This window comes from Myotis brandtii, unplaced genomic scaffold, assembly GCF_000412655.1.
Source record: "Myotis brandtii unplaced genomic scaffold, ASM41265v1 scaffold681, whole genome shotgun sequence".
In the NCBI taxonomy this organism is placed as follows: Eukaryota; Metazoa; Chordata; class Mammalia; order Chiroptera; family Vespertilionidae; genus Myotis; species Myotis brandtii.
In genome coordinates this window covers 1,277,358-1,304,796 of record NW_005370660.1, presented here as the reverse complement: position 1 = coordinate 1,304,796, position 27,439 = coordinate 1,277,358, and the positions used below count along the sequence as shown (strand labels likewise).

At 40.4% G+C, this 27,439-nt stretch overlaps 1 protein-coding gene and 1 pseudogene across 2 annotated transcripts in view; one reads left to right on the top strand and one right to left on the bottom strand.

The window, feature by feature from the left end:
• GC (group-specific component (vitamin D binding protein)) overlaps positions 1 to 18,537 on the top strand; it is a 41,346-nt gene extending 22,809 nt beyond the window's left edge. Inside the window, exons 7-13 of one of the 2 annotated variants that reach the window (XM_005881633.1) lie at positions 1,956 to 2,085; positions 3,236 to 3,438; positions 4,228 to 4,357; positions 4,811 to 4,908; positions 7,044 to 7,176; positions 14,852 to 14,906; positions 18,369 to 18,537. In XM_005881633.1, the coding sequence (XP_005881695.1) occupies positions 1,956 to 2,085; positions 3,236 to 3,438; positions 4,228 to 4,357; positions 4,811 to 4,908; positions 7,044 to 7,176; positions 14,852 to 14,887 (730 nt within the window). In that variant the 3' untranslated portion in view covers positions 14,888 to 14,906; positions 18,369 to 18,537. Of the gene's footprint in view, positions 1 to 1,955; positions 2,086 to 3,235; positions 3,439 to 4,227; positions 4,358 to 4,810; positions 4,909 to 7,043; positions 7,177 to 14,851; positions 14,907 to 15,054; positions 15,141 to 18,368 lie in introns of those variants that run through there. The other variant, XM_005881634.2, reaches the window with a different exon arrangement.
• A 588-nt stretch (positions 18,538 to 19,125) lies between these two features.
• Positions 19,126 to 20,865, bottom strand: LOC102263576 (annotated as a pseudogene).
• Between the last annotated feature and the right edge of the window lie 6,574 nt (positions 20,866 to 27,439).

Genomic DNA, 27,439 nt, shown 5'->3' with positions numbered 1-27,439 from the left:
TGGGCCAGCTTTAGCTCTGAGGCCTCGCTGCTGAAAGCAGGTTTCTGGCCTTTACCTTCTGTATTTGATACAATGTTGCGGTCCGGCTGGCTGAAGCCCGGCTGACTGAAAGCCGGTTTCTGGGGTTTTGTTTAGCTTCTATATTTGCAACATAGTTGCTTAGAGTTGCAGCTGAGAGGCCGGCAAGTCAGGCAGGGAACGTTGGAGTCCACAGTCACTGGAGCAAGCAAGCCTCCCTGTTTGCTTCAGTGCATGGCTGCCGGCCGCCATCTTGGCTGACAGTTCATTTGCATAAGGATATGCTGATTAGCCAATGGGAAGGGTAGCGGAGTGACACCAATTTGCATGTTTCTCTTTTATTAGTGTAGATAAACTCTGTTTCATGTACTCATAACTGTAAACCTACTTTTACTCCAACCTGTATATATTCCTAGGTATTCAAAGCAGAATCTTAAGAGATATTTACACATCCATGTTCATGGCAGCATTATTCACAATTGCCAAGAGGCGAAAGCAACCCAATATCCATTGACAGGTGAATAGATAAAGAATGTGATATATACATACAATGGAATATTATGCTGCCTCAAAAAGTCTAGTCACATGCTATTACATGAATAAACCTTGAGGACATTATGCAAAGCAAAATAAGCAGTCACATACAAATACTGTATGATTCTAGTCATATGGAGTACCTAAAGTAGTCAAAATCATAAAAACAGAAAGTAAAAACATGGCTGCTAAGGAAGGAGTGCCAGAATCAGTGTTTAATGGATCTAGAGTTTCAGTTTTATAAGACAAGAAAATTCTAGAGATCCGTTACAACAATGTGAATTTACTTAACATTACTGAATTATACACTTAAAAATGAGTGAGATGGTAGTCCAGCTGGTGTGGCTCAGTGGTTGAGCATTGAGCTATGAACCAGGAGGTCAAGGTTAGATTCCTGGTCAGGGCACATGCCCAGGTTTTGGGCTCAGTACCCAGTAGGGTATGTGTGGGAGGCAAACGATCAATGATTCTCCCTCATCATTGATGCTTCTTTCTCTGAAATCAATTTTAATACATATATATTATTATTATATATGTATAAATGGTTAATATAATAAATTTATTATTATGTTTTTATCACAATAAAGAATATTTAATTATATAGAACATATTCCTGATATATTAAGTGAAAAGATAAATTTATCAACAGTATAGCATAATCCCTTATAAAATACGTAATTCCCTGTAAACCTTATAAAATATGGAAGGGTTTCATGCCCTAACATCAACTGTATTAACACTGTGGTTTAGGGCTATAGGTCTTCACTACTTTATTTCTACTGTAGTTTGTAAGTTGATTTATAAAAACATTTAAGAAGATTATGAGAGGCCCCCAAAACACCACATTGGTCTTAAATAGAGAGATATTAGTGCCTTCTTTATTGCCATTTTATTTTTTTTTAAATCCTCACCCAAGGATATGACATGTTTTTATTGATTTTAGAGAGAGAGGAACGGAGAGACAGAGAGAGCAAGAGAAACATCTATGTGTGAGAGAGAGACATCAATCAGTTACCTCCCCTATGTGCCCTGACTAACTGGAGATCAAACCCACAACCTAGGTATGTGCCCTGCCCAGGAATTGAACCCACAACCTTTTGGTTTATGGGATAATGCTTTAACCAACTGAGCAACCTGGTCAGGGTTTAAAGACACCCTTCAACTATGTAGATCTGGCCAAAAGAGAATGTGAGTACTGAAAATTTGAAAAAATCATTGGGGATGACTGAATTTTGAATAGCAGCTTCAGCACATAGGCTCCATTGCAGAGCAGATGTGCCCCGTGCAGCTGTTAAGGATGAACTGTTGAAATTATGGTAGTATTTGTCTAGTGTGTTTGCTCATAATGAAACCAAGGAAACTGAGATTTGGAGAAAGCTAACCGATTTTTTTTAACTGTCTAGCCATCTCATAAAATTAGCCCAAAAAGCACCTACTGCTAATCTGGAGGATGTTTTGCCACTCGCTGAGGATGTTACCACAATCCTCTCCAAGTGCTGTGGGTCTACCTCTGAGGACTGCATGGCCAAGGAGGTAAGAGAATCCCCATTGTCATCGTTGTTGTTGTCGTCATCATCATCATCATGTGCCACACACTAAGTGGCAAGCACTCCTCTAAGCTGGTTTTCACATGTATCATCTCAATGATACCTACATATATCCTATGAAACTTAAATACATTAAATCCACTTTACAGATGAGAAAACAGAATAGTAGTCAGGGTCAATAATTAAAGTCACACAGCTGGTAAGTAGCAAAGTCCACACACAAAGACAAGGGTATCTGATTCCCAAGAACTTAGTGCACCTGCAGAGCCTGGTACCACATCACTAGCCATATATAGTTATTTAAGTTCATTATTATTGAACTAATGACATTTAAACTTCAGTTCTGCAGTCACACTAGCCCCCATTTCAAATGCTCACTAGCATTAGTACAGATACAGATAATTTTCACCATCATATAGTAAAGTTCCATTAGACAATACCACAACCATTGCACTATTAGAAATTATTATTGTTCTTATTATAACTGTCAGAATTTGATGGTCAGTTCAGTTTTTTCCACCGTTTTTCATTTGCGCAATACTTTCAAGTAGATATGAGTTTGAACAGTTATTTTAGATAAAATCACTCTCATTTATCTAAAGTCTATGGATCTCTTCAGGAACAGCACTATTGTGCTGCCTGGTCTTTTCCCATTAAGAATATGTGTCTGTGTTAATGGGTCTTTTCTATAACCTGACTTATAATGGCTAAGTCATTAATAGGTCTCTCTCTCTCTCTCTCCTTTTCTCCTTCTCAATATATCTATATAAAATATACTACATTGATCTTCTAGGTATGCTTTACTTTTATTTAACTAGTCCTCTATTATTGGGTTTAGGTGTTTTGGTCTTTTGTATTTTAAGTGACTCTGTCCTTAAGAGTCTTATAACTAAATCTTCTCTTCACCATAATTGTTTTCTGAGGATAAATTCTTGGAAGTTAAATTGTACATTTTAAGGCTTTTAGCACATAGTGACAAATTGCCCTCCAAAAATATTATACCAATTTACTTTCTAAGAGCATTCCCACTGACTTTTTTATACCCCCTGCCAATGCTGGTAAGGCTGTGTTAACCTTCCTTACTTTGGATCTACCAGAAAACTAACAATGCATAAAAATCACAATTGCTTTTGTAGCTGCCTGAACACACAGTAAAAATCTGTGACAACTTATCCACAAAGAATGATAAGTTTAGGGACTGTTGTCAAGAAAGAACACCCATGGACATATTTATGTGTGTCTACTTCACGCCAGCTACTCAGCCGCCAGAGCTGCCAGAAGTTGAGTTGCCCACAAGTAAAGATGTGTGTGGCAAGGGAAACACCAAAGCCATGGACAGGTAAGTAGAGATGACCTAATTATCTCCTTGACAGTATGGATATTCACTGGCATTAAATGACAAAGAAACTAGATGGGGAAGAAATGGTAAACCTTTACCTGGCATCACTAAGGGAAGAATTAAAATAAATACACCATGAGTTGCATATACTATGAATAGTATATGCACATTCATGGCATAAATTTCACAAGTAGGTCAAATTGCCAGAAAAACATTTATCAATATCAGCAGGCAGAATTTAGACTGCTCTGAAAATCTATACTTATCAAAATACTCATTGTTTTTATAAATGCATAGACAGCAATGGGATAAGATAATCAAAGAAATTTATGGAAATCTGTTTTCACAGAATAGCCACATAAAGTACCTACTTGATGCTTGATATAGAATTAATTGTGATATAGTTACACAAAGGACAGTTCCATATGCATTTGATGCTTTAGATAGAATTGTGTTATAGTTACACATGGACAATTCCATATGCATTTGAAGTAAATATATAATGTAGTATGTGACTATAGATATAGTACAGACAGAGCTTTAGTTCAGTATTAACTAGTCACAATAACTTTAAAGCAACTATTAATAACTTGTATTTCAATAAGAATATTGTTTTGAATCCTAAACTTGCTGATTTGGATTCTGTTTTAGCTAAACCTTTTATTTTTAATTAAAGATGCAGAAACCAGGTGCTCTGCCTTTGTTATAGATGCAAATTTCAAAACATGATACATATTCACAAGTATACCCATGCATGTTAAAGTGCATCTTCTTTCTCTCTCATGCCAGGTATACATTTGAACTATCTAGGAGAACTGACGTCCCAGAAGTATTTCTCAGTAAAATACTTGAGCCAACCTTCAAAAGCCTGGGAGAATGCTGTGACTCTAAAGATCCTGCAGTCTGTTTTGATGCTAAGGTGCAGTTTGCTAAATTTCTTCAACAACCCTGTCTAATTCAAGCTGTTGGCAAACTGGAGCTTATGGGCCACAGTTAGACTGTTGCCTGTTTTTGTATGGCCTGTGAGCTAAAATGGTCTTACATTTTTAATGGCTGTAAAAAAGATTAGCATTTCCTGACATTAAAATTATATGGAATTCAAATTCCAGTGTTCATACATAAACATGCTCACTGTTTATGCATTGTTTATGGCTGTTTTGTGCCATAACAGCAGAGCTGAATAGTTACAACAGAAACTATATATGGCCTACCAAGCCTAAAATTTTTATGACTGGGCCTCATACAGAAAATGTTTGCCAATGTCTGGTATAGATTAAACACTCTTACTGACATGTTACATGGAGTTCTGATTTTGCGCCTCCTGGAACAGGGTTAAGATAAACATTTTTGTGTAATTATTATTTTCTTACAGGTTCCACAGCTGAAGGCGGAACTATCTTCTTTCATTGACAAGGGACACGAACTATGTGCCGATTATTCAGAAAACACATTTACTGAGTACAAGAAAAAGTAAGGGACTAGTTCTACTTGTGTGCCCCAAATTTATCAATATGGCCTGGTATTGTAGTTTGAAAGCATATTGAAGACTCAAGATGTGCTAAATGAGCAATAAAAAGAGGAGGTTCAATTAAAATAGTTTGTTTTAAAAAGTAGTTAGAATCTATTATCTGTGTAAGAAACAGCTATTTGGGGGGAAGTGGGGGAGGAAGTTACATATATCAGCTTAGAACACAGCCAGAAATGAATAAATTACAAGATCTGTAATGACTTGATTAAGAAAACAAAATTAAGTTTGTTAACATTGTTGCCCTAAAACAATCTGTAAATTTTGCTATATATAAGAAACTATAAAACTGCTGGAAAATGTTAACTAACTTAAAACTATTTTGTCTGACAAGAGGACCCAAACTTTCAATTAAGTATAGTATTACCCATCACCAGTATGTAGTCTCTATAAATTGTAAATATACCTGTTAATCAATCATTCATAATGTACAATAGTCATTTTTCTCCATTAAGAGGAGAAGGCATTTCTTTACAAGTAGGTTTTTTACGTTAAAATAAGGAGCCATAATAATGAAAGCAGTTTTTCTGGGTTCCTGGAAAATGTCTCTGTTGAGAAGACGCTGTCATTCTGTTTCATTAAGTCAGCGGTTCTCAACCTGTGGGTCGCGACCCCTTTGGCGGTCAAATGACCTTTTCACAGGGGTCGCCTAAGACCATCCTGCATATCAGATATTTACATTATGATTCATAACAGTAGCAACATTACAGTTATGAAGTAGCAATGAAAATAATTTTATGGTTGGGTCACAACACGAGGAACTGTATTTAAAGGGCCAGAAGGTTGAGAACCACTGCATTAAGTAGATGCCTTAGATCTGTTTCACAGTATCTTGAACAACACAGGCCTCAGGTCAGCACATATAAACTCCACAAAAAGACCTTCCAAAAGAATCCCCAGAGCTGGACACCTCCTTCAATGACCCCCATGAAATCAACCTTAGCAAAGCTGTAATAGAAAACATAAAAACAGTGAAAGCCTTAGGTGCAAAATTGTTTAACATTTTATCAGAAAATTATATAATAGAATAATATGAAGATAGCATAGAATAATGTTAAACAGATAGTGCAAGATTAAGTTTTTCCCAATAGTTTTGAGCACCAGGTTTGCCAGGGGCAATTGAGTGATAATTTATATAATCTTAATTCCATATGAACATGTCCTAGAATTGAATTTAAGGTTGTGAAATTAGAGAAGATTGGGGCTATTCCATCTAAGTATTTGAAATCCTTACTTTTTTCTCCCACCCTCTGAGTTCCTTCTGGTCTCGCTTGCCTTTCCTTCCAACTGGAACCGACTCATTTCAATAATGCTTTCAGGAGCAACCTAGTCCCCTGACCCTCTTATCCCTTCCCAGCATTCACCTTGCCAAGCCCAACCCCAACTCCAACTGGAGATAAATTTGGGTCTCTTCCACCTCCCATTGCCTACTACTGGGCTGGCAAATATTCCTGGAGAAAGTCATAAAACCAGGCTGAGTGTCCACCATGAGGGTAGAGTTACCAAGATCGTAGACAGTTCAAACTGGGAAAGAATCAAGTGAATTCAAGTCCTATACCACCTTGGCAGTGAGATGGAGAGCTGGCCAATAGCAGAACTAAAAACAAGAGCCAAAGATTCCTGACCTTGTTTTCCAGTAGAGTTGGTGAGGCGAACTGAGGGGGAAATTGTTCAAAATAGGAGAGAAGAAAAAACGCATTACAGTGGCATGAATTTCTATAAGCGAAATGTCCTTGAAGGCGCTTGAAACTTAGAAGTGGAGAGAAGATGAAAGGTTAAGGAAAGCAATGACATTATCCACAATGATGTCATTGAGTGAACAAAAGGGGAAAGCTGGAATTCAAGGCAGCAGCAATTTGTATGTTTACTTTCAAGATCTTAAAAGAGGCACAGATTTTACTTTCTCATCTCAAATTGAGTCATTAAAGATAGTTCCCCAAATAGAAACATAATTTTCTTGAGAGGAGCAAGTACTTCTATTCTCATTTTTTATTGTACCAGATCTTAAATGGCTAGCTTTTGCATTAGAAACCTTTATAGAATACATCTAGTAAAACCTTACCAAAAAATGGTCTTTCAGACTGACAGAACGATTGAGAGCGAAACTGCCAGATGCCCCAGACACAGAACTGGAAGAACTGGTTAACAAGCGCTCAGATTTTGCCTCCAAGTGCTGTTCCATCAACTCCCCTCCCCTCTACTGTGACGCTGAGGTAAGAAGATTTGATAATCCATTATCCCTGCACAGTTTTTAAAGACTCGTGCACTCAGATTTACTCATTTATCTTTGTTATTGAAATGTCATTATGTCTTTTCCTGGTGCTGTGATAACTTTGTTGTATTTACAATGAAAGAAAAATGACTGCTTTCATGCTATGCTAATTCAAAAGCAAATTGAGGGAGTTGCAAAACTTAGGAAATGTTACACTTTTAAAGGAAAAAAGTGAGAATACAGACAGCAAAGTGCAGTGTTTTTCAAATTGTAGATTATAACCTATTAACAGCTTTTTTAAATGAAAGAAGAAAAAAAGAAGATAGTAGGAATATTAATCCATCTAACAGTGTGGTTAAATATTTGTGAAAATTTTATTTCATATATATGTGTATATATATGTATGTTCATATGTATGTATATAGATAGCAATTGGTAGACTGATTTAAAAAAAAAGACACAGTCAAATTGTAGATTATAACCTATTAACAGCTTTTTTAAATGAAAGAAGAAAAAAAGAAGATAGTAGGAATATTAATCCATCTAACAGTGTGGTTAAATATTTGTGAAAATTTTATTTCATATATATGTGTATATATATGTATGTTCATATGTATGTATATAGATAGCAATTGGTAGACTGATTTTAAAAAAAAGACACAGAACTGCCACTTGACCCAATGATCCCACTTCTAGGAATATATTCTAAGAATCCCAAAACATCAATCAGAAAAAATATACAGACCCCTATGTTCATCACAGCACTATTTACAATAGCTAAGATCTGGAAACAGCCCAAGAGCCTAACAGATGAGTGGATAAAAAGATGTGGTACATTTACACAATAGAATACTATACGGCAGTAAAAAAGAAGGATCTCTTACCCTTTGAGACAGCATGGAGGGACCTAGAGAGTATTATGCTAAGCCAGTGGTCGGCAAACTGCGGCTCGCGAGCCACATGTGGCTCTTTGGCCCCTTGAGTGTGGCTCTTCCACAAAATACCGACTTCTGCGCATGGGCCACGAAGTTTCAATCGCACTGTACGTGCGTGCCCGCACATGGTATTTTGTGGAAGAGCCACACTCAAGGGGCCAAAGAGCCGCATGTGGCTCGCGAGACGCAGTTTGCCGACCACTGTGCTAAGCAAAATAAACCAGAGAAAGACAAGTATCATATAATCCCACTGATATGTGAAATATGATGATCAAAATAAACTGATGAACAAAATAGATCCAGAGACACAGAAGCATGGAGCAGACTGATGAATCTCAGAGGGAAGGGGGCAGAGGGGCCAGGAAGAGATTAACGAAAGAACTTATATGCATATATGCATACCCCATGGACACAGAGAATAGTGTGGTGAAGGCCTGAGGGGAAAGTGTGGGGTGGAGAAGGTCAATGGGGGAAAAAAGGAGACATCTGTAAAACTTCCAACAATAATGATAAAAAATTTTTAAATGCAATAAATGAGAAATTTTAAAAGAAAAATCGATGCTTTCAGGAAAAATGAATCATACCATACCTTATATCTTAATTATTAATTATTTAATTTTCAATTAAATGTATTGGGGTGACATTGGTTAATAAGATCATATAGGTTTCACATGTATATTACTATGATCCATGTTCTGTACATTTCATTGTGTCCCCACCATCCAGAGTCACATCATCTTCTAGCACTATGTATTTGGCACCCTTTACCCTTTAATTTAATTTGCTTCAATGTAACACAAGGAAAAGAAATGCAATTTAATTGCTAAAGGTTACACAAATATTTCTTTACCATAAGAATTATTTTCTAAAAATTAAAAAAATATATACTAATATTAAAATGCTGGAGTCATTTTTTATTACAAGTTTTTCTTTTAGACACTACCAATTGGTTTCCAACTCTGAAAGATAAAGAAATGTGAACTCATATTTTCTAATTTCCCTCCCCACTCCTCTTAATTTGTTAGTTCTTGGGTTCATCTTTCTTTAAACATGATTTCCCTACCTCTAGCCCCCAGATCCCTCCCATTCCTGTCTCCCACCCTCCCTCACCCCCGTCTCTGAATTCTCTTTCTCCCTTACATGTAGTTGCATAATTGCCAGATCATTTATTTTTTATCTTGCGAGGCATTTTCTGTTGGAGGTGAATTATTGGATTCCTTTCACCGAACCTGAGCTTATTAGTTTCCTCCTATAAAACTAACGTGAGGTTGGTACTTGGTGTTCTAGCTTTATGTAGACTGAAGGAGTGGAGGACAGAGGAGAGCCCAGTCAGGCTGTGTGATCCATTGTTGGTGGACCTGATCTCTGATTACTCTAACGTTTTGTTACATATCTTACACTAGGATTTCCTCCACCAACTCAGTTTCTATCCTATTTCATGGGGAGATGTCTGTTAGCCTTTCTCATATGCATTAAGCCCATTTATTCGCATCATCCATTTGACCTGTAACTCTCCAGCAGTCAATTTAATTACTAGAAGAATTGAAAGATAAGAACAGCACTTTGATTCACTATACTGCTAACTTGGAGACATAGTGACAATTCCAAGAATTCTGTTGTCTCACCCATTCCATTTCTGGAGTATAGATGCAAGGCTAACATCAATATGATGCCATATCAAAATATTTTCCTCCTTTGCCTACTTCTTTTTTTAAATATATTTTTATTGATTTCAGAGAGGAAAGGAAAGAGAGAGAGAAATATCAATGATGAGACAGAATCATTGATTGTCTGCCTCCTGCAAGCCCCCCACTGGGGATTGAACCTGCAACCCGGGAATGTGCCCTTGACCAGATTCAAACCTGGGACCCTTCAGTCCACAGGCTAACACCCTACCCATTAAGCCAAACCGGCCAGGGCATGCCTACTTCTTTCTGAAGTTCATGATATTAAGTTTCATCCCTCCCCCACTCTGGTGGTGGCTGAGATTTTTTTGAGTGGGTTTTATTATTGCTTGTCATGTGTTAGATAAGTATCATTTATGATTCATTTTTTTACTCATTTTTTGCACATAAAATAATTTACCTACAATGTAAAAGCAAATACCACTTAGTCTAATTAATTAATGCCAATTAGAAGCTTTAACTGTAAGTTAAAAAATGTTTTCCCCCCAAGAAGCCATATGGATTTTTATTTATTTATTAAAACATAAAAGCAATGAAGCCTGGTTTCATTTTATTGTTCTATTATTTTTAATTCTGTTTCTCTTATTTATTGTTGTATTAGAGCACACTTAAAATACCCAAGAACCTAATTTTAAAAGTCATATAAATCTGGGAAGAAGACTATAAGAGCACCTATAATTTTTCACTCAGTAATTCCTTCTGGAGATCGTTCAACCTCCATTTAAATATCTACACTCAATTTTCTCCTTGAGATAGCCTATTTCACTGCCAGATAGCTTCTCTTATGAGAATATTATTCTGCTAATTAAGCCATGATATTCCCCTCACAATTTCTGCTGAGTCCAGTCTGGCTTTCTCTATCAACCAGAAAAAGTCTATTCTGTTCTTAATAGCAGCTTTTTTAAATATTTGAAGTGACTTTTAAAAAATTGGGCTGTATAAAGTCTGGAAGGTAGAAGTGGGTGTGGGAAGAAATCAGCCAAACAACTTGTATGCATATGGACACAGACAATAGTGTGGTGAAGGCCTGGGGCGGGGCAGGCTAGAAGGGGGCAATGGGGGGGGGCGGGGGGGGGGGGACATATATAATACTTTCAACAATAAAGATTAAAAAATAATAATAAAATAAAAGCTTGAACTATGCATACCAATTCTCTTAATAATTTAGTGATGTTTTGTTTTTCACTGATAGTGTCTAATAAAGTCTTAAAATGTCTAACAAAGTTTTAATCCGTTTGATAAATTGAGTTATATCATCTTGTTCATTTTTCTATACTCTTAGAGATTCTGATTTCTCTTCCAATTTCTACATTTATTCTCTAGTCCCAAATCTAATTACTAATCTTATTTGTAAATACTTATAAAGTCAGAATTCCAGATGAAATGAGTACAGTAGGATAAATGCCCATTCTTTAAATCTGGCTGATAAATATATATTTATCTTTTATTAAAATTCACACCAAGTAAAATTCTAAACAAACAAAATAAAACAAACCTGAAAGATCTAGAGTGTTGGGATATTTTTGTCATTATTGACATGAAAACATTTAGCATTAAACAAATTGAGCAGTTCCTTCCTTTCCTACCCGTTTGCTTTTGGTAATATAACAGGTAAATTTAGGTTGCCTTATCCCCGAAAAATAAAATCATCTTACCAGCAGAATTTGCTCTGAGGATCTAATTCAGTTATTAAAATGGGGGAAAGTCTGAATATTTTTTTTTACATTCTGTCAAATATATCACTTTTGCAACTCTTCCCCAGTCCCTGTGATTCCTAATAAATACAGTTTCCTTTTATGACATCATACAAGACAAACAGCTTTATGCACAAAATGCATGCTTCCTTCCCTCAAGCATCTTGTTTTTCATTTCTTTGAGTTGCTTTTCAGTGTATTTTTCATTGTAACATATTGTCATTTAAAAACCATTTTCAACTACAATGATGAGAAGGCAAGTGTTTAACTTTCTATTTTCTTGCTTGAGGAACCAGTACATTTATAGCAGTGGTACTGCTGAGTAGCCAATCTTTCAGTAACTGCTAAAGAAGGGTGAGGTGAATGGAGCAATGGACACACTTGTGCACATTTGATTACTTAGAGCGCTCAGAGGTTGGCCCTCTGCTGTTTCCATTAACCTTTTTGATAGTCTTTCTCCATTGATCTCATAGCTAGATAAGCAAGACCACCTCTGGTTTCTGACTTCATGTTCTGGTGAAATCTGGTAGATTAAAATTCTCAATGCTTAGTATGTATATTTGTCCCACTTACCCTATAACATTTGAATTGTAATTTATTATTAAATGTCCTTATCCTATATTTGCTTGACTAAATTTTCTTTTTCCTTAAAAGTAAAGCCCATTCACTCCAAGTCATATTCAGGGATACATCTCTATCTGCCATTCTAACTTTACTTGGCACAGTTACTCGAAGCATGGCAAAAGGGGCATCTGAACCACACGTGTGCTTCTTATATGATAATCTAGCCTTACCCTCACCCTGATCTTGAAATGACCAGGAAATAGAAAAACCAGTGCAATTTTCGTTTGCCTTCACCATGGAACTCTATGTTGCCATTGAGGTCCACTGACTGCAGAAAAATCTTCTGCTGCAAAATTAGACTTGAAATTATTTCTTCTCTCTCCACTATCACTCAGGCAGGGCATCCTTATGATGCTTCTGAGAACTCATTACTATGCTTCCACTAAAATGTTCCAAAGGAGTGCTAGTGGGCATCAACTATGATTTCCCAACGCATACAGAAAGCCACGCTACATGCTGGAGGTGATCATTAAAATCTTGAAAACAGAGACAAATGCAAATAGCCAAGTGGGCACTGGGCAAAGAGAACACTATCTTTTCCTCTCTCATGCCCTCCCCCCGCTCCCTCTTTCTTCCTCTCTCATATTTCAGGAAAAGCTGGCATATCCACTAGAATTTCTCTCTCGGTATATAACTAGATTTTGTGATACTCAATGTCATAGCTAGCATTTATTAAGGCAATACTATTTGATAAGCAGAATATTAATAGCCTTCCTAGGCAGAATATTAATAGCCTTATACATTTACTAGAGGCCCGGTGCATGAAATTTGTGCACGGGGAGGGGGGGGGGATGTCCCCTCAGCCCAGCCTACACCATCTCAAATCTGGGACCCCTCAGGGGATGTCTGACAGCCAGTTTAGGCATGATCCTGGGGATCGGTCCTTAACTGGCAGTTGGATATCCCTCTTACAATCCAGGACTGCTGGCTCCTAACCCCCCTGCCAGCCTGGTCACCCCACACAGCCTGCTGCTCATTCGTTTGGTCGGCCCTCACTGCCCCCCCTGCCAGCCTGGTCACCCCACACAGCCTTCTGCTCAGTCATTTGGTTGGCCCTCACTGCCCCCCCTGCCAGCCTGGTCGCCCCATGCAGCCCACTGCTCAGTCATTTGGATGGCCCTCACTAACTCCCCTGCCAGCCTGGTCACCTCACACAGCCTGCTGCTCAGTCGTTTGGTCGTCCCTCACTAACCCCCCTGCTAGCCTGGTTGCCCCATGCAGCCTGTTTGGTCATCCGTTCAGTTGTTTCAGATGTGATGGCCCCTGGCTCTTTATATATATAGATGATGTTTATAGAATAATCGAAAACAATTCTAAATATTAGGTACCATTTTCATTCCCCTTTTACAGATGGGTTGAATGATATATACAAGATAGCAATATGTTTGAAAAATCATAAGTGTGTTCCACATGAGTCTGTTATTCTCCATGTCATTGTCAGATTTCAGCCCTAGTTTAATAACAAAAGCATAATATTGATATAGAAAGCCTATTAACTATTGATTAAAGTGCAAAATTATTTTTTATTGTTAAAAATATCAAAAATGACCCAGGTCAGTAGTATCACTGAATTCCATTATCATATTCTACATTTTATCCTATGATTCTTTGATTTTCATTCTGTGTCATATCATCCTCTTCTGCTACCCACACCTTAAATTTATATGTTTTCCAGAGAATTTTTTCTCATGGTCTTCTTCTCTATACATGACATTACATTTTCTCCAAGTGTTCTCATCCATGAACATGCCTTTAATCTCCAAATCTCTACGTCCAGTCAGGATCTCTCCCCGCAGTACCAAGCTGCTTATTCAAATGATTAAGGGCTCTATTATCCCATAAGAAATTGAAACTCAATATGTCCCAAATATTCCCCTTAAAACCTCTTCTGGTATTGCCTAAATTTATTACTATCATTATCATTATTGTAATAAATTAAGATATAAATAGTGATACTTAATTTCTCCTTTTTCCATATACTAGTAAACCCAAATATATTCCAAATCCTACCAATTTTAACTCACTATCTCTAAGTCCCACCTCCCAACTTCTCCTACATTATTGATACTTTTACCTGGATTATCTCTTCCCAATTGGTCTCTCATCTCCAGTCCTCCACATGCCTCACACCAATCCCATCTCTGTACTAAGGCAAAATAACCTTTGTAAAACACAAAACAGTTAGTACGTTCCTCTAATTGCTCTACATCACTTCTAAATTGAAGTCCATTCTTTTTTTAAAAATCAAGAGAGTTTTGGTCCTGTGTTTTCCTCTCCAGCCTGATTTATCACTGCTCCTATTCTTCCTGCTTTGGTTTTGCTATACCACTTGCAGTTTTCCTAAGTACATCAAACTTGCTCTTACCTAAGGCTTTTGCACATGAAGACTCATCCTGTATTGCCCTATCTTCATTCTATAACCTGGCTGTCTTTCATCAAGATTCAGGATTCAACCTAGATCTTTCCTCTGGGAATCCTTGCCTGGCACTCAAATTCTTCTGTTGCCCCTTAACATTCTGTTCACACCTAATAATTAGCACTTATTTTTCTCTTGTCTATTTTTCACAGGACACTGTAAATTCTTCAAGGATAGAGACAGTGTAAAAAGTTCAATATAAAACTTCATTTTAACAAGAATCCTTTCTAATCAAGGTTTAAATTGTGTTTACTTCATGATTTAGTAGTCTACAAATAAAATGCTTCATGAATAATTAGATAGCATTTTTTTTTCATTCCAGATTGATGCTGAAATGAAAAATACCCTACAGGGCTGATGAATATATATTATCTTAGGTAAGTATTGCTTGTAAAGGCAGAAAAAAACAAAAAACAAAACAAAAAACTATCCAGTTTTGTGCAATGTATTTTAAAAATCATAGAATAAATAATCCAATAGTGTTCTTCCCATTCTAACTATTCTCTATTCAAACTCATTTTACAGTGAGAATATTAAGCATCTGGAAAAGTTAAGGAGCTTACACAAGTATACACAAACAACTTCTGGCAGATTTAGGACTAGAATCTGGGTCCCCAGTCTGGTACTAGATCCTATATAATAAAAGCCTAATGTACTAGATCCTATATAATAAAAGCTTAATATACTAAGAGTCTGTCTGGTCGTGCGGTCGTCTGGTCGTCCATTCAACCAATCAAAGCATAATATGTTAATGATATGCTAAGGCCACCCAACCGCTCACTATGATGTGCACTGACCAACAGGGGGCAGACGCTCTGACCGGTAGGTTAGCTTGCTGCTGGGGTCTGGCAGATCAGGACTGAGCGAGATGGGCCGGACATGCCCTGGAGCCTTCCCACAGTCCCTCCCACGATCCCTCCCTGGATGGCCTACCTCCTGCGTCCCTTCCCCAACCGGTGGGGTCCCTTGGTCCGGCCTGTACCCTCTCCAATCATGCACCGGTGGGGTCCCTTGGTCTGGCCTGTACCCTCCCTCAATCCAGGACCCCTCAGGGAATGTCAGAGAGCCAGTTTCAGCCCAATCCCGCAGGCCAGGCTGAGGGAACCCCACTAGGCACGAATTCATGCACTGGGTCTCTAGTCCACCATAACCTCACATCTAAGATAATGACAGCATGGAGATCATTTCAGGCATTTTGATGCATTCAATAGAAAAATATATAAATTTAAAGACAGAGTCCACCAAGTGTTAAAGATAGCACAGTAGTTCTTAGGATGAAAGAAGATTCTGCAAATTAAAGCAATATTGTTAAAATATTATCACTTGCTTTTTTTCAGATATTACATTTCACCCATTTAAAAATACCTGGAGATATTAAGAGTATAAAGTAGCTTAGACAGACTCTCATACCTTAAACTGATGATTATCTCAACTCTGCACATTTCAACAAAAATGTTTTCTCTCCAAATGCCACTGTATTCATTTTAAATATATTACTTCTGAGATTTAAAAAATTATAAAATTAATGGTTTTGGTTTATCTCAGATCTTAAGTGAGCTGAGCCTTTTCAATGATGCATACGTACTTTTATTTTGCTGATTTACTGACGACATTCTCCAAAATTATATAGAAGCAAAAGCTCTTGACTAGTGAAATTAAATCATTCCATCATATTCAGGTTTTCAACTCTCAACTATGTGAATTACCTGAAAGAGTGAAAAAGCAAATTAACACTCAGAGAGGCAGTACAATGGAGGTGGTCAAGGAACTCACTTCTGGAATTGCCCAATCTGGATCAGAGTCCCCACTCCAACTATCTATCTTTGTGAACCTGAGAAAGTTATTTAAATTCCCTGAAGCTTGTTATTTAAATTCCCTGAAGCTTGGAAATATCTACCTCTTAGAATTGTTGTAATGATTGAGTTGCTGCATATAAAATGCCTAGAAAACAGTAGCAGTAATACTAGTAAAACAGAATTTTTGGACTGGAACTCAGATTCTTTGTCTGCCAGAGTCAAAGAATGAATCCAGGGACAGAGGGTAGTATAGCAAAGGTGCAGAGTTATTGAAGAACAAGTACAGATTCCCACGTGGGGAGGGGAAAAGAGTCCCACTGACTTCCTGTTTACATGGTTTATAAAGGCTGCGGTTCCTGTGTCCTGATATCCTCTCTGATTGGTTAATATTCCATTTCGAATTGGTTACTATAGTAATTCCTGAGGCCCTCCTCCCTCATTGTCCTCCCATTCCTTCTGGGCTTTCTTCCTCCTCCTTCATTTTGTAAATAGAGACCTTGTTTGGCTACTTCCAGTTCCCTTGTCTTATGAAATGTAGCTGCACTTGGCTTCCTTGTGTTATGGAAATGTATCTTCTCCCAGTCTGTAGCCCTGTGTTTTTTCCATGGACCCCACTTCAAAACCTTCCCTAAACCTGCCTATATTCCCCTAAAATTCCTACTTCACTAGCAAAGTTTTCTCCCTGCTGCTGCTTCTATGATTTTACTCTGACTAGAACAAGTAAGATCCCCAATGCAAAAGTGGCACATGTTTAGTGTTAAGCAGTTTCTAAAACCATTTTTAGGCAGGCTAATGCTAGTTTTCCATTTGACAAAGATGCACAACAGATTCTTTTTTAAAAATTAAGTTATATAAAAGTTTCTGGACACAAAACTCCTATCCAGACCGCTAGTCAGAAAGACCAGAGTTAAAAAATACAACCCACATATAGAACAAGGCTTATGCACTGCACTCGGCAACTATCAGCCCTCTGTCCCCATCCTGCTCTCAGGAGAGAACTCTGGCTTGTGTGAGGTCTAATGCCTCACACGATCCTAAGAGGAACGCTTCTCCTCAGTTCCTAAAACCAGTAAACCGACTCTGGCTGGCTAAGTATTTCTTTTCAGTGAATGCCCAGCCCTCTGCAGAGCTTTGAACAGTTTGTAGAAGCAGAAGCCTTTGTCGCAGGTGTTCCCATTCTTAGGTTCACCTACAGTTCGATGCTATTTCATTCTTAGCTAAACTAATAGAAACTTGAGTTGTTGTCCTGACAGTTATTGACCCTCTTATTTTTTCTTCAATCCCCTAAATTGATTGTGACCACATTTGCTGGCCCACTGGACAAGAGAATTACTATCTCGCAATAAGTCCCACAAAGCCAGTTATCTTTCCCCTTCAGCTTTAGAGAGGATTAGTGTTCCCGGGGTTGCCAATGGAGAAAGAAGTCAGTTCTCACTGCACAATATGGTTGAGTGAAAACATACTCCAAGTACCAGAATCACACTCAGCACAGCCAGGTGCTCACACTATGGGAGAAATCTCACTCCAAGGCATAAACTCCATGAGAACAAGGGAAGATGGAATTTCGTGCACTGTGCAGATAGAATTGTGATACAACTCCACTGTACTGTCTTGGAGAAGGGGTAGAAGACACATTTGCCTCATTACAAAGGAGGCGATTTGATAACAACTCCCATTCTGAATATTATCTCAATCCCGGGACTGGAAGTCGGGGGGAGGGGAGGCTCATGTGCCATTCATTGGTCGCTGCCTTTTCTGCTCTGGCAGTTGAGTATTCACTCTCATAAAGCAGTAAGTTACACACATCCTTAAAGAAAAAAAAGTGCATAATGTCCCTAAGTGTACGTAATGGTTTTATATGCAGGTCTTGGGAATTTCCTACATTTTTTATTCTGGACTCCTTAGGTGGGCCATGGGGGATACATGGGTCATGCTAGACAGGTTTATCTTGAAACAGAAAGAGAACTTGACTGCTGAGCAGTGTTATATAATTGCTTCCCATTAGCTCTGTGTTTCTAACATTCATTTCCATTATTCTCATAGATCTAGAGCTGGAACCTTCCTGGAAATGCCATCTGAAGCCTAACCTAGGCCAAACCAGGGCTCTCAGGGAAGCAACTTGGTACTCACCAATTTTCATCAGCTCCAATATCTTTGTACAATAAATATGATTTGCTATCAAAATAAATTGGAATACAATGCAAACCATAAATGTTTCTGAGGGTGATGTTACAGTGCAGACCTCCAGCAATATTCCTGTGTGTGCCATGCCGGCACAGCCATGGGTGAACCTGAGACGGGGCAGTGAAGGATGGAGCAGACAGACAAGAGAATAAAGCTGGGGCTAGGTGGGACGCTGCCCTCTCTGATGGAGAGACAGTGCCACAGTCTGCAAACCGAGTCTTTATTTTATAGCCAGACTAGTGGCCTGGTGCACGAAATTCGTGCATGGAGTGAGGGGGGGGGGCCCTCAGCCCAGCCTGCACCCTCTCCAATCAGGGACCCCTTGGGGGATGTCCGACTGCCAGTTTAGGCCCAATCCCACAGGCAGTTGGACATCCCTCTCACAATCTGGGACCGCTGGCTCCTAAACGCTCACCTGCCTGATTACCTCTAACTGCCTCTGCCTGCCTGCCTGATCGCCCCCAACTGCTCTCCCCTGCCAGCCTGATCTTGACCCCAACTGCCCGCCTCTGCCGGCCAATTTGATTCTGATTGGTCAGTTTATATGCCAGTCAGCGTCAAAAGCTCTTCCTCCTAGGCAGCCATTGGCTCCTCACAGTTGACCCAGATTTGGTTCTTTTGGGGGTGGGGTGGGGGGGGGCTGTTTATTAAGTGGTTATTACAGGGGTCAGACCACATAAGTGCTGTCAGCCCTGGGAATGCGACCTCTCAATGTTGATCACAAAGCCCCCAAGGCTGGTCCTGGTGAGCCCCAAGGTCAGAAATGAAACTGAAAGGCCTTGGTCACATGCTGTTTCCAGGCGTCCAGTCTGGGCAGCAGGGAGGAGATGCCCATGACATGCCAGGTCTCCCCATCGGACACCACCGAGGTCTGGTAGGACAGCAGCTGCATGGCTGCCTCTGCCAGGAGCCCAATCATGGTAGGCAGTATGGCAGGGTTGGAAGAGGCACTTCTGGTCTGAAGGCAGCTCCACTGAGTGCCTGCAGCACAGGTGTGGTGCCCTGGACAAAGCCCACAGCCTCGTAGGGGGCACCTGCCAGGGCCACGCTCAGGAGGCCTTCCCTGCATCCTTGCTCTCCTAGCACAGTGGGGTTATGGGAGGTGGTTACATTGAGGCTGGCCTCCTTCACCAGCAGCTTAGCATTTACCAAGTTCACATCCGCATGATTAGAAGCGTCTTTGAGGAGGTCGACAATGACTTGGGGGCTCAGGCAGTTCCCGGCATGCTTCAGGGATAAGCCCTGCGTTACCACCTGGATGGTCCCTTTGGGGGACCCTGCCCAGGCTCGCATCAGGGTCCCCAGAGCTTCTGACAGACCGATCCAAGGTTTGGTGTGTGGAGATAAAGCGCTGGTAAGGGCCTGGGCATTCATGACCCCTGCAAGGGTTCTGCCCTTCACCATGTCCATGAACTGGACCGCGATCTCCTCCCCTCAGAGGCTCTGAGCCTCCTTGGTGCTGGTGCCCAGGTAGGGGCAGCTGATGACGTTCTCCTGGTCCACCAAGGCACGGTCCCGAGGCAGCTCCTCCATGAACACATCCAGCTCTGCGCCCCGCACTGCCCCAACTGCAGGGCCCAGAGGAGGGTGCCCTCGTCCATGATCCCTCCGCGGGCGCAGTTCACCAAGCGCACAGGGCGGAGGTGCTGTCGTTCAGCAGGCCTGTCGTGGAGGGCAGGAGAAGGGTGTGCACAGTGATGAAGTCACAGAGGGGCCAGATCTCCTCCAGGGGCAGCTGCTGAATGCTGAAGGAGGCCAAGACCTCTGGTGAGATGATGGGGTCGTACCCTACAGTCTTCATCCCGAAGGACTGCATCCGGATGGCCACCTCTCTCTGATCCTTCGCAGGCCAAGAATTCCCAGGGTCTTTCCATTCAACTCGGTGCCCATGAACTTCTTTCAGTCCCATTTGCCATCCTTCATCGAAGCCGTCGCCTAGGGAATCTGCCGGGCCAGACACATGATCATCCCACGGGTGAGCTCCGCAGCACTAAGACTGTTCCCATTGGGAGTGTTCATGACCAGGATGCCCTTCCTCGTGGCGGCCTCCAGATCCATGTTGTCCACGCCAGTGCCGGCCCTGCCCACCACCTGGAGCTTCTCTGCTGCATTGATGACTTCCCCAGTCACCTTGGTGGCCGAGCAAACAATAAGGCCTTTGCAGTCCTGCAGCTCGGCTATCAGCTCCTCTTTGCTCAGGTTCTGCTTCTCCACCACCTGAAGCCCTCTATCTTGCAGGATCTTCTGGCAGCAAGGGTCCAGGCTGTCAGTGATGAGCACTTTCTGTAGATTTGCAAAGGCCATTGCTGGAGCCAGCCTCGGGATCTACCACTCTCCCTGGACAGAAACACCTCTAAGCCCCCAGATTTAGTTCTGATTGGTCAGTTTCTATGCCAGTCAGCCTCTCTGGGCCTATCAACGGGGCCTCATCAGAAAGGTGAGGCTGATCAGCAGCCCCTGTGGAGTCCTGGAGAGAAATGGAGGCCAGGCTGCTGGCCAGACTCAGAGAGAAAGAGAGAGGCAAGTGCTGGTTAAAAGCTGCCAGAGGCAACCGATCAGTCCCTGCTTCTCTCTTCAGGGCTCTCTCTGGCCCTGATTTGCAACCCACTCAGCAGTCAGTGCTGGGGCACCTCACCTAAAGCGGAAGTATTCAGCGGGTCTGGTCAAGCTTTGGTCCTAAAGGTGTTACACCCTGGCTCATTATAGAGATTCCAGCAGGCAAAGTAAGGGTGTGGTCAAAATGTTTACAATGTTCTTTCAGATTTCGAATCTACTCAATTACATGCACCTGATCAAGCTTTGTCTCCTTGCTATACCGCCTGTAGCCCATATCACTCAGCCAGGTGGGACCATAGGTTCGGACCATAAGGTCAAGCTTACAACTACAGTGGGGCCTTGACTTACGAGTTTTGTTGGGGTCCAGCCCCAGCAGGTCCAGGGGTCCCCAAAGGTGTGGACGGAGTCGGCGAAGAAGGAATGACACGGAGACAGCCTTCAGTTGATCAGCAGCCTAGTCAGGACCTCTAGCCAGGATGGACACTCGTAAGTCAAGGCCCCACTGTATAGCCTTTGGCTATAATTGTGATGGGAGGGCTTTGCCCTCCAAGCTAGGACTTGCATGTGTTTTGCCATGAGAGGCCCATGCCCTCTCATTAGTCCGAGGCTTGAACCTGTTCAAACACTGTAGCCACTCTCCACACCTGTGATTTTCACAAAGATACTATAGTAAACAGCCTCAACCTCACAGCCCCTACTTTTTTCTAGATCTCTGCTGGTTCTCTCTAAAATACTCACCACTTTAAGCATCCACTTTACAATTCCCAACACACTCAGCTCCATTCCTTGATTGCTTCTTAGGCTAGGTGATATTAAGGAAAAGTTAGCCAGCCTTCCACCAGAAATAGCCTAGGATAGCACACTTCTAAAAGGAGTAGGAGGAGGAGAAGAAGGAGGAGGAGAAAACTCTTGAGAATGCCTTCTTGCTCCCAGCTACAAATTGTATGGCATTAGTTAGGTAGTACCTGCCTTGCAAAAAATAAAAAAAAACCTTTGTGGGCTGAAAATGTTTAATTTTACTAAAGATTACTCCTAAGAGCAATTTATTGAGTCAAAGTTCTAAAGACATCTTAATTTCAGCTTGATTTCATTAAATATATATATATATGTAAAATAAATTATATTCTATGTGCTTTCTTTGCCCAGAGAAAATGAAGGTGTTCTAACTTAATGTATTTTGCTTTGAAAGAAAGATTCTTTTTTTCAGAATATATACCTCTCTGAAACCAATACAAGGGAAACCTATATTTATAATTAATTGCCTCAAGGAATTCAAGTTCATCTAATGAGAGATACAGAGTTACATGTAGAGATGAAACATGTTTTATAGCAAATATAACTGCAGGCACATTAACCAAAGTCATCCCTGATCACTCCTCAATATCCTAAGTCCCAGTAGGGAGCATTTCATCAACTAAGCCAAGGTTAAGCACCCAACATGTAAACTGCCAGGAACTGAGAATAAAATGCCTGCCCCTTGCAGCTTCTATAGAAGGTATAGTCCTACCTCCCATGAATATTTCAAAATGGGAAATTAACCTCAAATAGGGAAGTTCATCAGATGCTACGAAGTAGCAAAAGCAACAAACTATCCACTACACATTTAGGCAGCATTTTTTAATTTTTTAAAATTCTTTTTTCCTTCCAAAATTACCTTGCTGAAGCTTCAAAACCTACTCTGGGATGTAGGCATTACTGATAAAAGTATGAGGAGAATGAGACTCCATAAAGGCAAAAGTAATACAGTTTGTAAAGAAAAAATATCAACAACAACAACAACAAAAACAGATCTAGCTTTCAATTCCAGCATGTTATGCAAGGTTAATGGGAATACTTGAAGAGTACCCCTGGTCAATTTGGTTTTCGAAACAAACATAATACATCACCCTGGGAGAATCACAATTTACTGCATACAATTTAGTTTTTCCTGAATTTAACCACTGACCCCTTTCCTTGAGATATCACCCAGAATTACTGCTCTGAGAAATTAATTTTGGAAGTCTCTTGTTCTTGAGAAATTACATTTATGAATTGTTCAGTAACTACTAAAAACTAGTCCATTTTGGTCAAGTATTTTTATGGCTGAGTAGGTAGAACCAGAAGATTTTTGTCACAAAGTATTCACTAAATATTATATGACTGGTTAAAGCAGTGTTCCCATGATGCCCTGGATATCTTTTCCAAGGAGCTCTGAACACCTTTCACCATTTTTTTAATAGTAAGAATCACTGACCTAAATACTTCATCAGCTTAGTACAGAAGTTTTAATTTTAAACCTTACATGCATTATTATGCCTGCATCCATTCCATTTTGTAGGCAGCTAAGACCTTTGAGATATTGCCAAAATATTGGCTTACTTCCTAAGTGCTTCCCAACATTAAAGAAATGTTATTGAATGCCTATATCCTCTCACCGATAGCTGATTTGACTGGCTAATGTCAGTTATATAAGTAGTCTTCAATTTTTTATACCTTATATACCACCTTCGTTCAAAAACCTGGCACCTCACTATGATAGACACAAACAAACAGAAGTCTACTTCATTTCTAAGAATGACATTTATAAACTGCATCAGTCAGGGTTCTCCGAGAAATAAGAGTGATAGGGGCAGAGAGATGGAGAGTTTATTTTAAGGAATCGGCTTACTCAATTGTGGAGCTCGCAAGTGTGAAGGCACTAAGGCAGGCCAACATGCAGGGTTTTCACGTTACAGTCTCAAAGGAGAATTCTCCTATACCCGAGGTCGGCAAACCTCGGCTCGTGAGCCACATGCGGCTCTTTGGCCCCTTCAGTGTGGCTCTTTCACAAAATACCATGTGTGGGCACGCACGTACAGTGCGATTGAAACTTCGTGGCCCATGCGCAGAAGTCTATCCTGGATTATCCAGGTGGGACCAATATAATCACAAGAGTTCTTATAAGACGGTGGTTCTCAACCTTGGCTGCACATTAGAATCACCTGGGAGTCTTTTTAAAATCCTGATTTCTGGGCCTCATCCTCCGGAAATTCTGTTTCTTTGTTATGGGGTGGGGCCACAACATTAGTAACAAAGAAACAGAATTTCCGGAGGATGAGGCCCAGAAATCAGGATTTTAAAAAGATTCCCAGGTGATTCTAATGTGCAGCCAAGGTTGAGAACCACTGATCTACACTGATGCTTGGCTAAACAAATGGGCACCATAGCCTGGCCAAGCTGACACATAAAACTTAACCATCACACACAACTTCTGTTATTTTTGTTGTCCTTTACAAGGTTTAAAGTCTTTCAAGTTTCACTACTAACTTCCTGTGTTTTTCTGGATGCCTAAGTCATCCCACAGGTGATTTTTAAACAACCACCTGGGAACTATCCCCTTAAAAGGTCTACATGGGATTAGTGTACTAATTAAGGCTTCACCATGAAATTCTTGGGAAAAGCAAAGCTCCTGTTTATGGAGATTTTAATTCAAAAGCATAACAAGGGAAAAGCACTTCTATTTTGTCATTTAATTCAACAGCCATATGCTCTAATAAACCAAGAATTTACTCACCTTGACAATTTACCTATTTTGGAGATAAATAGCTAAAAATAAAGGCTCAGAAAGTTGTCTATTTATGCCTCTGGTCTCCCCTGTGTGCACCTCTTCCCACCACATGAGTCTCATTCCCACTCAACTTCTCCACCAGTGATTCTTAACCTTAACTGCACATTAGAATCATCTAGAAGAATTTTGAAGGGACACAAAACAGAGTGGAGCTGAGAACTTCCCCCCACTCAGAAATTTGGATTTAATCACCCTTAATTGGAAACTGCTGTGCAAACCAGCCTGCAAATACAGTGGGGCCTTGACTTACGAGTTTAATTCGTTCGGAGACCGAGCTCGTTAAGGAGCTCGTTAACTCAAATTACTCTGTCAACTCAATGCAAAAAATCTGCCGAGAGACAGCTGGTATCTCAAAAACCTCATTAGTTGGGACCCTCGTAAGTCAAGGCCCCACTGTAACTGCTTTAGAAGCTTGGCACCCTCACCCAAAGTAAAAAAATAAAAGCATCTGAGATCAACCAAGTAAGCACCTGTTGGCTCAGTGACTGATTATATCACGCAAGGGTAAATTTCTAACACGGTTTTATCTCAATCGGTCATTGCATTATGAGAATTGTGTCAATTATAAAATGAAATTTTTGTCTTCCATTAAAACCCAGCCATAGATACTCAAGTAAAAGATAGCCTCTCCCAGTGGCTACTTCATCCTTGTCCATTTCTTCCAGGCTCTGAAATACTCTTTTCTTCATTAAACTAAGAGGGTACTTAATTGTGCCTTCAACCACACCCACCACCACAAGGCTTCTACTTTCATTAATTTAAGCTTTGGGGCAAATTCTAATTTGTAGTTAATGATAGTACCTTCTTACCCATCCATAGGTCAGGAGTTTGGGATTCCTGTATTGTGTCTACCCCAGGAAGAAATTTCCTAAGAATGTGTGTCCTCACTCTTCAACATCAGAAGTAGGAATCTTTGCATCAGTGTATGCTGCGCCATGAAAAGCCTCGCCTCGGGAAGGCATGCCTGTTTCACGTAAAAATCTTTGCCTCCACCTTGTGGACAGCAGATCTAAATGCAGATGGCTGTGCAGAAATCTACCCTGAAAGCAGATCTTCACAGAATTGACAGCACATGGTCACGTGGAACAGGCTTACTCTGTGCTACTGCTCCATTTACAACCTAAAAAGCTTGAAGCCAAGTTAGCAAGATACAGAATTTTCTATCTTTATTCTCAGGGATTTTAACACTTGTGTCAATTTGGCTGCTTTGTACACACAGACTAAATGATTCATCTAATTTTTTCATTTAGTTCCTGAGACTTAATAAATGTGAGAAAATATTCAACCCATTTTACCTCTAAACAGATTGCATTAGTGATGGGAGTACAAATACCTTCTCCACATTAAACTTCTGCTAAGATTAGGTACGAACATTGTTAAAAAAAATAGTAAATTTTTTTAAAAAAATCTATTTTTATTGATTTTTTTTACAGAGAGGAAGGGAGAGGGATAGAGAGTTAGAAACATCGATCAGCTGCCTCCTGCACACCCCCTACTGGGGATGTGCCCGCAACCAAGGTACATGCCCTTGACCAGAATTGAACCTGGGACCCTTCAGTCCTCAGGCCGAAGCTCTATCCACTGAGCAAACTGGTTAGGGCAAAATAGTGAAATTTTTACACTCTGTCTTTTCAAAATACTTTCCTACATTATCTCATCTAATCTTCATCACATTACACGATTTAATTTACAGACTAAATGGGTTCAGTGAGATAGCACATGAATTAACAACCTAACAGCAAAGAATAGTGTAACTATACAAACATACTTAGCTACTGCTTAGCAGCTCTAAGCTAAAGCAGCTTAAAACAAACTTGCTCCTGAATCTGGGGGTGGACTGGGCCAGGATTTCTCATGCAGTTGCTGTCGAGCAGTGCCTGGGGCTGGGCCACTTTGAATACTTTAACTTTCACATGAGCTAGACTGGCCTCAGAGGAATGGAACAGCTGGGGTTTATAACACCTGGGCTCCATGGGCATCCCTCTCTAGGTGGTCTATTCAGGGGATCTCCACACAGCAGCCTCAGCACAGCCAGACTTTTCACATGGAGCTGAAGGTTTTCAGAGGGTTTCCCAAGACACACAGAAGTCCAACCCCCCTCCTCCCACCCACCCACAGTTTTACTTCCCATGGTTTCAGCTATCTGTCATCCAGGTAAAATATTACCCGGAAAGTTTCAGAAATAAACAATTCATAAGTTTTAAATTGTGCACCATTCTGAGTAGCATGATGAAATCTCACACCATTAACTCCGTCCCCTCCTGGTCGGAAATCATTCCTTTGTCCAGTGTATCCACACTGTCTATGCTCCCCACCCCTTAGTCACCTCGTAGCCATCTGGGTTATCAGATCTACTGTCCCAGCATCAAGTGCTTGTGTTCAAGTTACCTTTACTTTACTTTACTTAATAATGTCCCAAAGCTCAAGAATAGTGATGCTGACAAGTTAGATATGCCAAAGAGAAGCCGGAAAGTGCTTCCTTTAAGTGGAAAGGGTAAAGTTCTCAACTTAATAAGGAAAGAAAAAAATATGCTGAGGTTGCTAAGATCTATGATAAAAAAACAAATCTTCTACCCATGAAATTGCCTAATTTAGAAATTAACTTTACCATAGGTGTGCATGCATAGGAAAAAAATTGTACATATAGGGTTTGGTACTATCCATGGTTTCAAGCATCCACTGGTGGCTTTGGGACACATTCCCCAGGAGTAAGGGGGGACTATTGTAATGGCAGGAGCTGTCCTTTCTAATCGACCCTCGGAAGTCTGGCAGCATCACTTCCACCACA